This window comes from Nematolebias whitei, chromosome 23 (assembly GCF_014905685.2).
Source record: "Nematolebias whitei isolate Nwh7 chromosome 23, NemWhi1, whole genome shotgun sequence".
Taxonomy (NCBI): domain Eukaryota; kingdom Metazoa; phylum Chordata; class Actinopteri; order Cyprinodontiformes; family Rivulidae; genus Nematolebias; species Nematolebias whitei.
The window spans coordinates 17,784,958-17,799,464 of NC_056520.1; the positions used below are offsets into that span (position 1 = coordinate 17,784,958).

The 14,507-nt window shown below is 38.8% G+C and overlaps 1 protein-coding gene across 1 annotated transcript; it reads right to left on the bottom strand.

The window, feature by feature from the left end:
- Positions 1 to 5,438: 5,438 nt before the first annotated feature.
- Positions 5,439 to 12,081, bottom strand: LOC119428661 (proton pump-interactor BIP103). Its single transcript, XM_037696331.1, has 9 exons — positions 12,026 to 12,081; positions 11,056 to 11,228; positions 10,915 to 10,969; positions 10,704 to 10,810; positions 10,533 to 10,631; positions 8,725 to 8,909; positions 6,337 to 6,388; positions 6,203 to 6,268; positions 5,439 to 6,118 (listed from the first exon to the last, which is right to left on the bottom strand). The coding sequence occupies exons 2-9, from the start codon at positions 11,212 to 11,214 to the stop codon at positions 5,672 to 5,674; spliced, it is 1,170 nt and encodes a 389-aa protein (XP_037552259.1). The 5' UTR covers positions 11,215 to 11,228; positions 12,026 to 12,081; the 3' UTR covers positions 5,439 to 5,671.
- Positions 12,082 to 14,507: the final 2,426 nt, after the last annotated feature.

Here is a 14,507-nt window from a genome sequence, read left to right on the forward strand (position 1 = left end):
CCTCTGAACACTAGAGCTGAGTAAGACAGGAGACTGGCTTAATTTGTTTAACACTTAAGTTCTTTAACTTGTTGAATCCATACTTTGTAACATAGATCATTTGTTCATCAAGTAGAAACTGTGGAGCGGTTACTTTATAACAGTTGTCAAAGATTGCAGATTATTGCAAATTATGTTACAGGAAAATCTAAAGACAATTTTAAGAGAAAATCCTCATGAAATTAGGGTTGTAACTAAGTCATTTTTCTTTACTTTAGGAACTCCTGAATATCAAGGCTCACCCTCTGTGTCTTTGAATTTTGAGCAGTGACAAAATGTTAAACATTACAGATGAAATGAAGGAATCTGCAGATGTTGATAAAGCTTCAACCCTGCGGAGAAAACAGCCAAGTGAAATGGCTAAAAAAATCTGGAAAGTGAGAGGCTAATAAATGTGCTAAAAGATAAATTGTTTTAGCTAGATGTAACCTGGAGTCTCAATGCACGTCGGACATTTTTAATTGATGTAAGTTTGCAGCCTAAATTTAACCAAAAAGAATGTTGAAAGAGCATTAAATGTTAAACTATAGAAATTTCATTTCCTGCAAAAATGCAGTGTGAATGCTTGTTGAAAAACAGCTGAAATTAGCTAAACCATGCAGCATTGTAGCTAAAATGGAACAACAAGCCTAAATTAGCAGAAGAAAGCAGAAAGACATATTAGCTGGATTAGGTTTAAATAAACAGAAATAAGCACAAAAATAGGAAATTATAAAAAAAATAAAGGCTGAAATTAGCAACAACAACAACAACAAAAAAAAAAAACCACTGAAAAGTAGCTGAAAATGCAAAAAGAAGCTTACTGGAAGGAAGACGAAATGAGCTTTTAAGAAATGTGGAATTAGCTGAAAAAGCTCAAATTAGCTGAAATAGTATAGGTGAAAGAGCAGAAAGTTTAAACGTGCAGAAAAATAGCTGAAACGAGCAAAACAAGCTGAAATTAGTATAAATAAGTTAATTAGGCTGAAAGCAACAAAAATTAACATGTAAAATTTGAATATATCTGAAAACAGCTGAAAGTGGCTAAAAAATGCCAAAAAGCTAGCTGAAAATGTAGAACAAGCTTAAAATAGCAGAAGAAAGCAGAAAAAACACTGTCCAATTAGGCTGAATGAAGCAGAAATTAGCACAAAAAAAGTGGAAATTATCAGAAAAAAAAGCTGAAATTAGCACACCCGTACAAAAACAGCTGAAAAATAGCTAAAACTGCAAAACGCTTAAATTACTAGAAGGAAGTGGAGAGAGCACATTTTAGCAGACTTAGGCTGAAAAAAGTTGAAATAATTTGCAAAAAAAAAAGTGGAATTAGCTGAAAAAGCTCAAATTAGTATAAACAGCTAAATAGTAGCTGAAATAGCAGAAAAGGCTGAAACTTGCATAAATAAGCTGAAAGGAACATAACAAGCTGAAATTAGCAGAAAGAAGTTAGACGCAGCACAAAAATGTAGTTAGCAGAAAGAATTTGAAAGGAGCACTAAACAGCTGAAATCAGCTGAAAGTATCTGAAAAAAAGTTAAAATGTGCACAAGGAAGCTGAAAGAAGCTGAAGCAGAATAAAATGTGAAAGCAGCAGTAAAAGGTTGTAAACAGATCTAAATATTTGAAGGATGTAAAATGAGCTCAATTCATTTTCTGTGAGGAAAAAATTTGCAGAAAAGGCTAAATATTTCAAAAAGCCAAAGTTGCATTAATACCAAAAGTCTCAGCAGGATTGTCGTGAAAGAGCTGAACGTTTTGAAATATGATTTGTTGAAATAGAGCAAAAATTGTGGAAGGAGAAAGATGCAGAAAAATGTATGGAAGAAAAATGGTTCACAATAGTGTGTATGCTTCATAAACATTCACACTGTTAATCTCACCTTCTTCAACCTTGTGAAGCTCATTAATGTGACTCTGGTCCCAACCTGCAGTATTATTCTAAAACGTGCTGGTCAGTCCATCTGGAACACAAAAATAACCAAAAACTAAATCTGAGCTGAACTGAGTTGTAACAAAACCTCCAACACTGCCCTCTGGTGGACACTAACCCTAAATGCACCCGTACATAAAATCAAACAGTTCAGCTTTCAAAATGTAACTACCGGTACTTTCCTTCCCATGCGCATAACCCATCTATGTTGAACATGTAAATATTTATAATACATCAATATAACATCAAATGTTCCAATTAGACACAAAAAACATTCAAGTTTCTTCTAGCGCAGAGGTAAAGTGTGCTGAGCCACAAGGCAAAGGACGTGAGCAATTTGTATGTAACGCATGACTCCCAACTTCGCAGGCCAGGATCCCAGCCGTCTGCTTGGACCCGGTCCGTAAACAAGATCTAATTTCTGAAATTGACGTGTTTGAGGCAAAGTTCCCGTGCCTCAGAAGCAGCTCAGTGTTCCAGGGCTTGGCACAGGCGAGCAGAGAAACTTGGATCTGAACTCGAGGCCGAAATAATACAGTAAAAACAACTAAAGAGAAATAGGGAATAACCTTTCAAACAAAACCAGTTCTGTATTTTGGGAGTTATAATAGAGAAAAAGTAGATTTTGGTCAATATTAGAACATTAAATTTGATCATACTGCAGTTTGATTATTTATACATTTCAACGTTTCCACAAAGAGGAAAAAAAGTCAGACAAAAGCTGAACCGTTCCCCCTGAGGATCTGTAAACCTACTGGCAACTTGCTCCTGTGTTTGAAAATCCGTTTTTACAAAACACGCAGGCTGACCTGTAAAACTGCGTGACACGACTTTAGGTAGCAGTTTGTGGCACAGTGGAGAGCAAATTCACAAAAACGCTGGAAATCCCTTCATGGAAATCAATGGGATTTTGGCGAAACATGAAAGCAGCCCTCTGTGGAGCTCTTTACATCCAACAGCCTTCACAGGAAACTTTTCAAGTTGACTTGGGTCACAGCAAGTGTTTGGACTTCACGTTTGATTACTTTTTTAGTTTATAACTTGTATAATCTCCTGCAGTGTGGGCTGCACACAGGTCCTAAATAATAATATTTTAAAATTACTAAAAAATTCCATGCAGTTCGTGCAGCTCGTCCATCAATCAGCCAATTGTGTGTCATGTTCAATCTTTTTTTGAAAAACCGTGACAGAGCGAGTCGGCGAAAACCGGACCACGAAGTAGCGAGGGACTACCTTATTACAAGAATAACGTTATATGAGAAAGTTGAAATATTACGAGAATAAAGTCGTAGTATTACCAGAATAAAGTTGTAGTACTACGAGAATAAAGTTGTAGTATTACCAGAATAAAGTTGTTCTCAATTAGAAAAACCACAACGTCAGAGACGCCGTGCTTGCCAAAAGTTCAACTCCTACTGGATCCAAAATCTTGATGACCATCCTCAGTGTCTGCTGAGAAACAATCAAATCTGTTTGAATGGCCCTCAGATGTAACCACCTATAACCATGCAGTCGACCACTGCCAGAAAGCTCCTCTTCCACAAAAGAATCAATATCTTCCAAATGCGTGTGGTTCTTTTTTCGAAACAGACAGTCGTTTGCACAATTGTTTCAAAGTCCTGATAATGATAATAATCTGATGCTGATGTGCTAACAGATTATTTCCTTATTTGTAAAACCAATACCAAAGTATAACTTAACAAGATGCTCAATATTCATCATATTACCACAGTTGTGAGACAGATTTTTCATATCAGAGTTCTGATATTATTATTACTTTATTCTGGTAAGATTATGAGTTTATTCTGGTAATACAACTTTATTCTGGTAATATTACAATTTTTTCTCATAATATTTCGACTTTATTCTCGTAATACGACTATTCTCGTAATACGACGTTATTCTTGTAATAATACGTTCTCGTACGACTGTTCTTATAATATGACTATTCTCGTATGACTTTTCTCGTATGACTATTCTAATATGACGTCATTCTCGTAATACTATGTTATTCTTGTACGACTTTATCGTAATATTTTATTCTCGAATGACTATTCTCGCAATATTTCAACTTTATTTTGTACAACTTCATTCTCGTAATATGGGAGGGAGGTATAGGGGAGTGGTGGCGCAGAGGTTAGAGAGGTGGGCTTGTGATCCGAAGATCGCCGGTTCACGCCCCGGCAACATCAAACGAAATTGTGGGTGGGGTAGGTGAAACACCCACACTTGCCCCCACCCTCAATCGCCCCACTCTGGGCCAATGAGCAAGGCCCTTAACCCCACCATGTGCTCCCTAAACAGGTCTCTCTTGAAAATGAGTTCTCGTGGCTCAATGAGACTAACCTGGATAAATAAAGGCTAAATGAAAAAAAAAAAAAAAAAAAAATGTTATTCTCATAATACGACTTTATTCTTGTAATAATACATTCTCGTACGACTATTCTTGTAATATTTTGACTTTATTTTCGTAATATTTCCACTTTATTATCGTATGACCATTCTTTTAATATTTCAACTTTATTTTCAAACAACTTTATTCTCTTACTATGACGTTGTACTCGTAATATGTTACTCTTAATATGACTATTCTCATAATACGACGTTATTCTCGTAATACGTCATTCTCTTAATATATTTTTATTATCAATATAAAATATAAAAAAAACTATTAATATTTTAGCTCATTTAGTCATTGTAAAAAAAAATCCGAAATAATTTATTGAATTACATTCATCACATTAGTTACTTCTATGGTTTCAAACGTGAACAAGGTTAGCAGATTTAAAGACCAGCACCTGTACAGTACATATACATGTTGTTACAGTTATGTAGGTTTAATTGTTTATAACACTGCAAGATTGTGGGAAAGGTTTATAAGACCTTAAAATATATAAAATACTAAAATAAAAATGGCGTTCTTACTTCACGGTGGTGTGGGGAATGCAACCCCCGTGATAATGGGAGGGACTACTGTAAAGCACTTTTCTTCCACTGTATTGTAAGACTTGTGGCTGACTCACAAATCTCCCAGAATGCTGATGGCACGTGCAGGCTTCCATACTTTTCAGCTTTCTGGTCCAAGACTAAGCTCTGACACCCCCCCACCCCCACCCCAACATTGTCAGTTTCTATCTGACTCTTAGCCATCAGTGAGTGACGGTCAGACGTAGTTACCATGGTAACCTCAATAAGTCACTGGTTATTAACATTTTGGATCTTTACTCCCCATTATAAATCATTTTATTCTATTGAAAGATATAAAAAAAAAAAACAGTCCAGTCTGTACAAGTTGGTTACAAACAGGAAAAGTCATCAATTAAATATGTCGTATATGAAACCCAACAAGGGAAATAAGCTAAAGACAACTCTAGCTTTGTTTAGTCGTTATATCTAATGTTAAAAATGAACAAGTTGTGTTTCTGACAAGAATCAAGTGATTTAATTGCTACAAAACTAAATGGGCATTAAAAATGTTTCAGTTGTACTTCAAAATTTTGTCCATCTCAGCTGCAACAAAGGATTACAAAACAAAAACTACAAAGCAGGAACATGAAGTTATTTTCCTTATTTATTGCTGCTGAAGTTCGGTTTAAAAACTAGAGCATGTCGGCCTGATGATGTAGCTACAAGTCCCATTTAATGCCCTCTTAGTGGACACAATCTATACTTTAAGAAAAATTAAAAACTACTGTACAACCAAATGAAAAGATGCTCCAAGCTTCACTTCTTGCTGGCGATCCTTTTCGACCGCCTCGGAGCTGGACCTTCCGCGGCTCCTCGTCTCCTGCTGCGTGACGCCGGCAGAGTCTCGGACGTCTCCTTTTTAATATCCTCCGCTTGCGACGCCGTTTTCGGGGCAGCTCCTGCAGGCTTTCGTCTCCTCCTCTCAACCCGTTCAGACTCCTCGCCCTCCTCCATCTTCCGTTCTCCTGGAGCTGGTCTTAAAGTCGTCGATTCTGACGAAGATCTGGGCTTTCGCTGCTTCTCTTCTGGTCTCATCCCCGAAGCGTCTTTCGTGCTCGTTTGTTTCGATCGGATCGTTTTGGGTTTACTTCTGGTTGAGGGACCACGGATTGTTGCCGGTTTAGAGTTTTCACAAAGTTTAACCTCTTCTCCTCCTCCATGTTCCTCGAGATCTTCCGGTTTTTTCAGGGAGTTACACACCTCCTTTAAAGTACACAGATTCCTCTAAAGGCAGTCCATCTACCAGTCGATGTCCAAATATTACTTTTCAAATTAAAGTTCACTCACCGCTTTTTGCTGTAGGAGTTCAGATTTTAACTCTGCCAACTGCTTCATCAGCTCCCGGATCTTTAGCTTAAAATATAAAAAATAAATTAGATGCAATAGTTTCACAAAGACATGGTTCACGTTGAAGACTTTACCTCTTCACAGGCAATTTGTTTTTCCAACTGCTCTCTTTTATCAGCCTTTTGCCTTAAAAACACAAAAGAAAATCGATGGGAAATAGGTTTAAGTTGCACTCATGACTCCGTACGGAGCCCTGTAAGTGCCCATGTATACAAAAAAAAAAACAAAAAAAAAAAAAAAAAAAAAAAACAATTCTCAGCTCATTAAACTAAACATGGATTTTCAAAAAGACTTCTAGTTCATTGAAACAGGATAGAGGCATTTCTTAAAATCAACACCCACACATGGGTAAATTATATCAAGGGTCAACAGCCCATTGAACATGTATATATATATATATATATATAAAAAAAAAAGATTTCCTTTAATGTACTCTATAGACTTAAACTTCTCTCTGAATGTTGGAAACAAGAGTTCCGGGGAAAAACTACGTCTGAAAATAGTTTCTCAATAGTTTCACAGTCACGTATCGGTAGGCACAATTTATATTTGAGTGTAATAATTTAGTCTGTGTCACTTATAAACTGCTAAGTAGGTGGTAAATTACTCCCTACCCTCCCTCCTGAGGGTTCTTTGAGTCAGTATTGATCTGGTTCACAGGATCCTATTGTCACATGCATGGAGGCAGCAAAGCTCAAATAACTTCCAGACTATAAGCCGCTACTTTTTTCACACACTTTGACCACTGCGGCTTATACAACGCTGCGGCTAATTTATGTTTTTTTTTTTTTTTAGACAGGCTAACAAGCTTCATGCTGCCAAAATATTTAGCCTCGTCACACCTGGGCCCTCGCATAGCTGCCCAGTACACATCACTCTTGGGGGGGGGGGGGTGGGTCTTCGTGACTCATTGTGACTACCTGTATATATAAAAGTAAAAAAAATATATATACATATATATATAACCAATGAAATCAAACAATTTACCATTCTCTTGAAATAAGTGTGCAATGTGCATTCCAACAATTTTCAGTCAGGTCATCTGGACGGTTTTATTATTTTTTTTGCTGAAATGTTTGATCCATCCAGAAGGCTTTATCAGTCAAGGAAACACAACACAAAACTGATTCTTTCTTTAAAACACCTTACTCCAAAGTGGAACAAACCAGTTATGTTGGTGCTAAGACGGTATCTTTGGCACACCCCCTCTTCTGGACCCGACCCTCTTCCTCGTCGACAGTCATGTCAAACTGGTTCAAAACCAAAAAAGAAACTGTCCAGATGATCTGACTGAAAATTGTTGGATTGTAAACCTGGATTTTTGAGCATGGACTTTTTGCATTGTTGTGGCACTCCGAGCTCGGTGGGAGGTTTGGATGAATGGTGGTGAGAAACCGTTTCCAAAGACTGGCCGCATGGGAAGAGCAACTTTTGCTCCAGTCTGCCAGTGGATCGTGACAGCGGAGCAGTGTTAAAAAAAAAATTAAAAATAATCCTCTATGGCCAATGGGTCTTGAAAGTCTGCTTTCTGCATGATGAATACAACAGAACAGCACAAGCTCAAGGGTGCAGTGTGCAGCAAGAGCATGAAGATGGCGATCAATGACTTCCTAGTAGGCTACTGTATTTATTTTTGCCAGTTGTGTTACAGGAATTGTTTAGAAAAAAACTTTACAGTACATGTGTGTGTTACTACTACATATTTAATTAAAAGTGGAAATAAAAAAATTGTGTACATATCTCATGTTACGTGGACACCCGCAGCACGGTCCATACATTTACAAATTTTATTTCATTTGTTAAATTTAGTGGACACTGCTTATATTCGGGTGCGCTCAATAGTCTGAACATTACGGTAAACTCTTCATTAGAATCTAATGAAACTCCTCAGAATGAGACGCAAAACAAAAAAGATCCATTTACGTTTGAATAACGAACGTCGGTTGTGAGAGGAGTTTTTCTGGACTGGAACTGAACAGGGAACGCAAGTTTTTGGTGCAACACCTTCAAATGGGTAAGCGTTACACTGGAGGGGAACAGAGGTCAAGTGTTTTTTCCCTCCTCACTCTGCTCCTCGAAGGAATGCCGGGAACAGTTTGTGGCCGCGTTAGGTTTGCTGCTTCTGGATGCTCGCACATAAAAATGGACGATAACAAACTCATTTTTCTCGACTTTCAGGAAATTTGTGCATCCGTAATTAATTAACCTTTAAATCTTCAACAAAAGCTGCAGCACGCACACCGTTAACTTTGTCTTTAAATCCTTGCACTTATTGGGTTTCATAAATTCAAAACTATTCCGTTTACTTATATAGCACCAAATCGCAACAACGTTGTCTCAGGGCACTTTACAGGAACATTCACATGCATAGAAAAGCCAATTAGTAAAGTTCTCCATCTAAGGAAGAAGCATATAATAGAGAAGCTCTAGTAAATCAGACTAAAAACCTGATTAGACATTACTTTTTTGCAGCCCTCTTCTTGAGCTGATCAACCCTTTTCTTCTTCTCCACCATCAAGTTGTCGACGTCTTGCAGCGTTATCCCAGCCAGAAGAGACATCAAGTCCAAACCCTCGACCTCCGTCAAAGGGGACGTCTTTCTGTGCACCACTGTTGCCCACTTTGTTAGGTCTTCACAGGAGGGGAACTGATGGGGAGGGGGGTGCAGAAACACAGAAAGTTAAAGAGTTTCGCTTTCATTCAGAGGTTTGTGGACGTCCTGACTAGAAGGAGAGGTCTGGAAAGTCTTTTTTAAAGTAACCAAAAAAAAAAACACTGCAAGAAAATGTCAGTCCTGGCGTCAAGTCGTAGCTGCATTTGACTCCTCTCCTTTTAGAAGATCACAGCTTGTCGAACTGTTTTGGCGTCGCAGATTTCGTCGTCACACACCATGTTTGATTTTAAATCACGGAAGTCTCAAGACATTTGGTAAATTCCGTCAACCGTCAGAGCCGTTACCATCATACCTTCATGGCATTGTGTGAAGGTCACCATTGGGATCCGGTTTTCTTTTTGATATTTTTCAGCATCGTTCTCATTCCATAGTTTTTGTGCCATTTCAACAAAACGTTCAGCTCTTTCAGGGCAATCCTGCCATGACTTTTGGTATTGGTGCAACTTTAGCTTTTTGAAACATTTAGCCTTTTCTGCAAAATTTCCCACCCCCCAGAAAATGAATTGAGCTCATTTTACATCCTTCAGTTCTTTAGATCTGTTTACAACCTTTTACATTTTGTTCTGCTTCAGCTTCTTTCAACTTCCTTCTGCAAATTTAAAACTTTTTTCAGCTACTTTCAGGAAAGTTCAGCTTTTTTTTTTCTCCCCCCAGTCATTGTGTGTTCCTTTCAGATCATTTCTGCTCACTACAACATTTTTGTGCTGCTTCTAACATGTTTCTGCTAATTTCAGCTTATTTTGCTCTATTCAGCTTATTTCTGCAAGTTTCAACTTTTTCCTGCTATTTCAGCTACTATTTAGCTGTTTTAATGCTAATTTTAATTTTTTTTCCAGCAAATTCCACATTTTTTGCACTCATTTTAAGTTTTTTTTCCACACAAGTAAAAATGTGCTCTCTACTTCCTTTTGGTAATTAAAACTTTTCTGCCTTTTTAGCAACTTTTCAGAATTATATATATTTTTTTGATAATTTCAGCTTTTTAATTTTTTTTTTTTAGATAATTTCCACTTTTTTTGCGCTCATTTCTTCTTATTTCAGCCCAACTGAGCAAACGTTCTGCTTTCTTCTGCTAATTTAAGCGTGTCCCACTTTTTAAACTAGCTGTAGCATTTTTCATCTAATTTCAGCAGTTTTCAGATATATTCAAGTTTTTTGTGGTAATTTCAGCTACTTTCAGTTTAATTGCCGGTAACTTCTTTCTGCTAATTTCAGCTCGTTATGCTCATTTCAGCTTTTTTCTGCTAGTTTCAACATTTTCTACTATTTCAGCTACCATTTAGCCATTTTTAAGCTAATTATAGATTTTTCTGACAATTCCACATTTTTCAAGCTCATTTTAGCTCTTTCCACTTCTTTCTAGTCATTGAAGTCCCCCCCCCCTTTTTTCAGCTACTTAGCTAAAAAAAAAATAAGTTGAAATTGGCAAAAACGGCTAATTTCCTAATTTTTGTGTTAATTTCTGCTCATTTAAAACCTTAAAGCTGCAATTCTTCTAGTTTACAATTTAATATCCATCAAGAACATTCACTCTCAGAATATGAGCCAGGGACGACTCAGCTACCACCTCTTTGTTTCTTGCTCCACAGCAGATACCTTGTTGAGTTCATCCAGTGCCATCTCCCTGGAAGCATTAGCCAGCTCCAAGGCCATCGTTTCATTCTTCAGCTGCTTCTGCACCACCAGCAGATCTCCCTGAAAACATTTTCACACCGAGTCAGCGCATCCAACAGGACAGCAGCGAAACTTTAGGTATCCAAACGTTACCTGGAGTTTTTTAACGAGCTGTTCTTCCTTCATCTTTTTAATGAATTCCAAGTCACTTGGTGTGACCTCATAGCCCTTCATTCCTTTCAGCATGTCCTGAAGAGTAGCTAGTTTTTAAAAGCAAAGACAAGGAATCATTCCAGCACTTGTTTGTAAAAGTTTCATTACTGCAAGTTCAGTAAAAACCTGCAAACCATGTAAATAAAAGCACCTGCTCCAGTAAAGCTGCTATTAATAGCTGGACTGTGTTTGTTTGTAGGGTCAGCCTGGAAAAAACAGAAAAGAAAAAAAAGATTTGTTTAAAAAAAAAAAAAAGACATTTTGTAAATGGAGAGCACAAGAACAAACGTACGTCTGGATTACAATCTGGAGCCTGAGTCGTCTCCTCCGGCTCACTAAACTCCAGCTGCTTCCTTACAGAGGTCATCGGTGGAGTCCGAGGGATCTGTCGACCTGATGAGATGCGGTTTCCACATCGACTGAGTCTCAGAGTTTCAAGTCTGTCTGACATGCTTTCTCTTGGAGCTACGTAAACACACAAAAAAATTAAAACCAGTTTATCCAACAAGGTTAAGTCAGGTCCTCTGGACGGATTCTTTGTTGAAACGTTTTTTTTTTTTTCCCCCCACGTAACTGCACATATAACAGTGTTAAGTTAATTAAATACAGAAAATTGTGTCCTAATAATACCTCTGAGGTCGGACTGTATTTTAGTCCTGCCAATTTGAGTCAATATGTTAGTGGTGAACGCACTGATGTCTCTGTGGATCTTACTGGTTCCGTTTGGACGCAACTGTGATCATGCAGATGCTGCGTGCGATTAATGCAGCCGAGCCCGGCATCAGGGTTGCCAGATAAATTTTAAACGTCTTACCGCCTCCTTTTCAGTGCACATGTTCACCAAATAACACACCTCATCTTACAACACACTTACTCGGCACATATCACAGTTTAGGTTAAAATACAAATCGATTTAAAGAAACAGTACTAGAGTTCATAATTTCTTATGTGGCAACCCGAGTGACATTAAAAAAAACATCATTGTAAACTCACATTTTTTGTTTATTACAATAAACACTGAAAAAACACAAAAGTTTCCAGAGATTGTTCTCTTGTAAATAAGGCCTGAGTTTCTTGAAGGGTTTCATACTGAAGAAGTCTTTTGGATAAAAGACAACCTAACTTAACCATGTTAGATTTTTTTTTTTACCTGTATAGCATGCATTAGGACAAAACCAGTTTACTTAAAACACACACTAAACTTAATCAAATGAGTCTAGGACACTTTTAAACTAAATCTACAAATGAAGAAACATCCAAACCTGTTTGTAACTTCAGAAGGAGTTGTATGAACCTCCACCTTGTCAAACCTGCATTTTCTCCTGCTGTTGATTGGTAATCACCAGCTGACTGCTTTCAGCTGAGGCTGCTGTTCTCCTTCTGACCACTGGGTGGCGACAGAGGACCAGCAGCGCGTTGCATTTTATGCAGATTGAACACTTTAAACTACGTTATTGACAGGGTCATCAAGGTCAGCGACAGTTTTACTCCAGAGGATGAATTTTAATGAAACTCTCAACCAAGACTTATATGTCTACAGTTGATAAAATTTAGGACTGAAGCAAGCTCAAGCCAACTGACTTGAAGCTCAGAAATGGTTCCAAGGCAGTCAGTTTTACAGATGTTTGGCTCAAGTTGGGTGTGGTAGTAGCTAAGGATGATTCTCAACAAATGTTCAGAGCTCTGAAAGATTGCGCAATATCGTTCCTTGAAGCTGGAGATAACTGTCCACCTGTTAGCAAAATATCTTTTGAACCACTGGACACATTTTAATGAAACGTTTAGGAAATAATATTGTCCGTCCGTCCATCCCTTCCTCTATCTCGTTGTCTTGTTCTGGAGTCGGGTTGTGGGGGAAGCAGCTTGAGCAGGGAGGCCCAGGATCTCTGTCCACAGCCTCCTCTTCTTGTTCTTCCAGGTCTTCCATGAGGATTTTAAAGGCATTCTCAGGACAGCCAAGAGACATCGTCCCTCCAGCGTGTCCTGAGTCTACTCACGGGGCCTCCTCCCAGTTGGACATGCCTGGAACACCATCATTCAAGTGATACATCGTCCAAATTAGGTTGAACATTGTCACATTCTCCCAAAATCACATTTGAACTTTGTGTAAAAACATTAAATATATTAAAATGTCAGTTCTGACATGTAAAGTCCAAATTCCTCTGACCTTAACCCTTAAATGTTTAATGATGTGTCTACTCCGAGGTATGTCTGAGCTCTGGAGGGATCTGGTTTTACCGCTTGCTTACTGTTTACAGAGAAATAATGACTTTTTTTTAGCTAATTTTGTCCACACTGTACAAAGTTCTGCAACTAAAAGTCATAGCACAATATTCCCATTTAAGCCACTTTCTTTCATGTTCGTTTTTCCAAAACTCAATTTCATGTGTTCAGTTGAAAATCAAGACAGAATCAGAAGAATAACGGACAAATCTGTTTCAGTGCAAACAAAACAGGCCCTGAACGACCGATCAAACATATCAAGCACGAACAAAGACAATATTTCACTTGTTTTATGACAACTATTTTATTTACCATGCAGGGAAAATAAAGACACCGGTTTACCCTTCATCTTTGCATTCCTTCTAACCTGAGAAAGTGATTGTAGAAAACACCCCGCCTCGCTTTACCAGCTGAAGACAGACAGAAAAGCAGGTGCGCGGATCCCCCCCCCCCCCCCCCGACACAAATAGTCTGAACCGAAGGCCCCGTCTATCTTTAAACGGAGCTCATGGTGTCACTCTGCCTGTCCCACATGTTCCGTGGAGCTCCAGGAACTCTAAAGGAGAGTGCTGAGTCGTAAATACCTCTGCCTTTAAACTCCCATCATGCCGAGCGAGGGAGGGGGGGGTGGTGAGATCTCTCTTTATGACTCTGTTCTGGCAAAGCGCAGTGGAAAACATTCGGGCGGGTTTACACGGCAGCTAACGATTCACCCTGCAATAAAAATCAAATTAAAATTTAATTTCACGTTTTCTCCGTGCCGATAATTCCTCTCCGGTGTATTTGTGTTAAGTAGGTATTTGTTTTTTCACAGGCAGGAAATGTAAAGCAGGGGGCTTCCCCTGGGGCTGAAATAAAGACAATATTTAACTTAAAACAAAGAAAACCACAAGTTCCTTTCACAACAAACTAAAGAAGTGAGACGATGCTTCTTATAAGCCATAAGACATCCGTGTCCCCTGTCGCAAAGTGGCAGGAAGGAGAGACGGGCCGCAGAGGGTGGCATGGTGCACAGGTCCAGACCTACACGGTCCATCTGCAGCTTGGTTCATTCCATCAGAACCCCGGCCCCCTTCCAGCCCCTTTAGGCTCCGGCCTGTCACGGCAGCCATCTCCATGATCCTCCATCTGCCTGCTTGGACCCAACTCTATGGAACAGTTTGATTTTGTGGGGGACATTGAATGTTCCATGTCTGCTGGACCTGGCTCTGGAGGGCAGTCATCATCCTTTGCCACAGTTGTCATTATCATCACGCTGCTAACAGGACCACACTGCTAACAGGACCACACTGCTAACAGGACCATGCTGCTAACAGGATTATGCTGCTGACAGAGCCACACTACTGGCAGGACCATGCTGCGAACAGGACTATGCAGTGAACAGGACCAAGCTGCTAACAGTACCATGCTGCTAACAAAAACAAATAGCTTACAAGACCACACTGCTAACAGGACCATGCTAATAACTGTACCATGCTGCTAACAGGACCACACTGCTAACAGGACCATGCTGCTAAGAGG

Excerpts from the sequence above, each read along its gene's own strand:
- LOC119428661 (XM_037696331.1), bottom strand. The coding sequence starts at position 11,214 with ATGTCAGACAGACTTGAAACTCTGAGACTCAGTCGATGTGGAAACCGC. Across the intron at positions 10,811-10,914 it reads TAGCAGCTTTACTGGAGCAG|CTACTCTTCAGGACATGCTG; the intron begins GTGCTTTTATTT and ends TTTAAAAACTAG. Across the intron at positions 6,119-6,202 it reads AACTCCTACAGCAAAAAGCG|GAGGTGTGTAACTCCCTGAA; the intron begins GTGAGTGAACTT and ends TGTACTTTAAAG.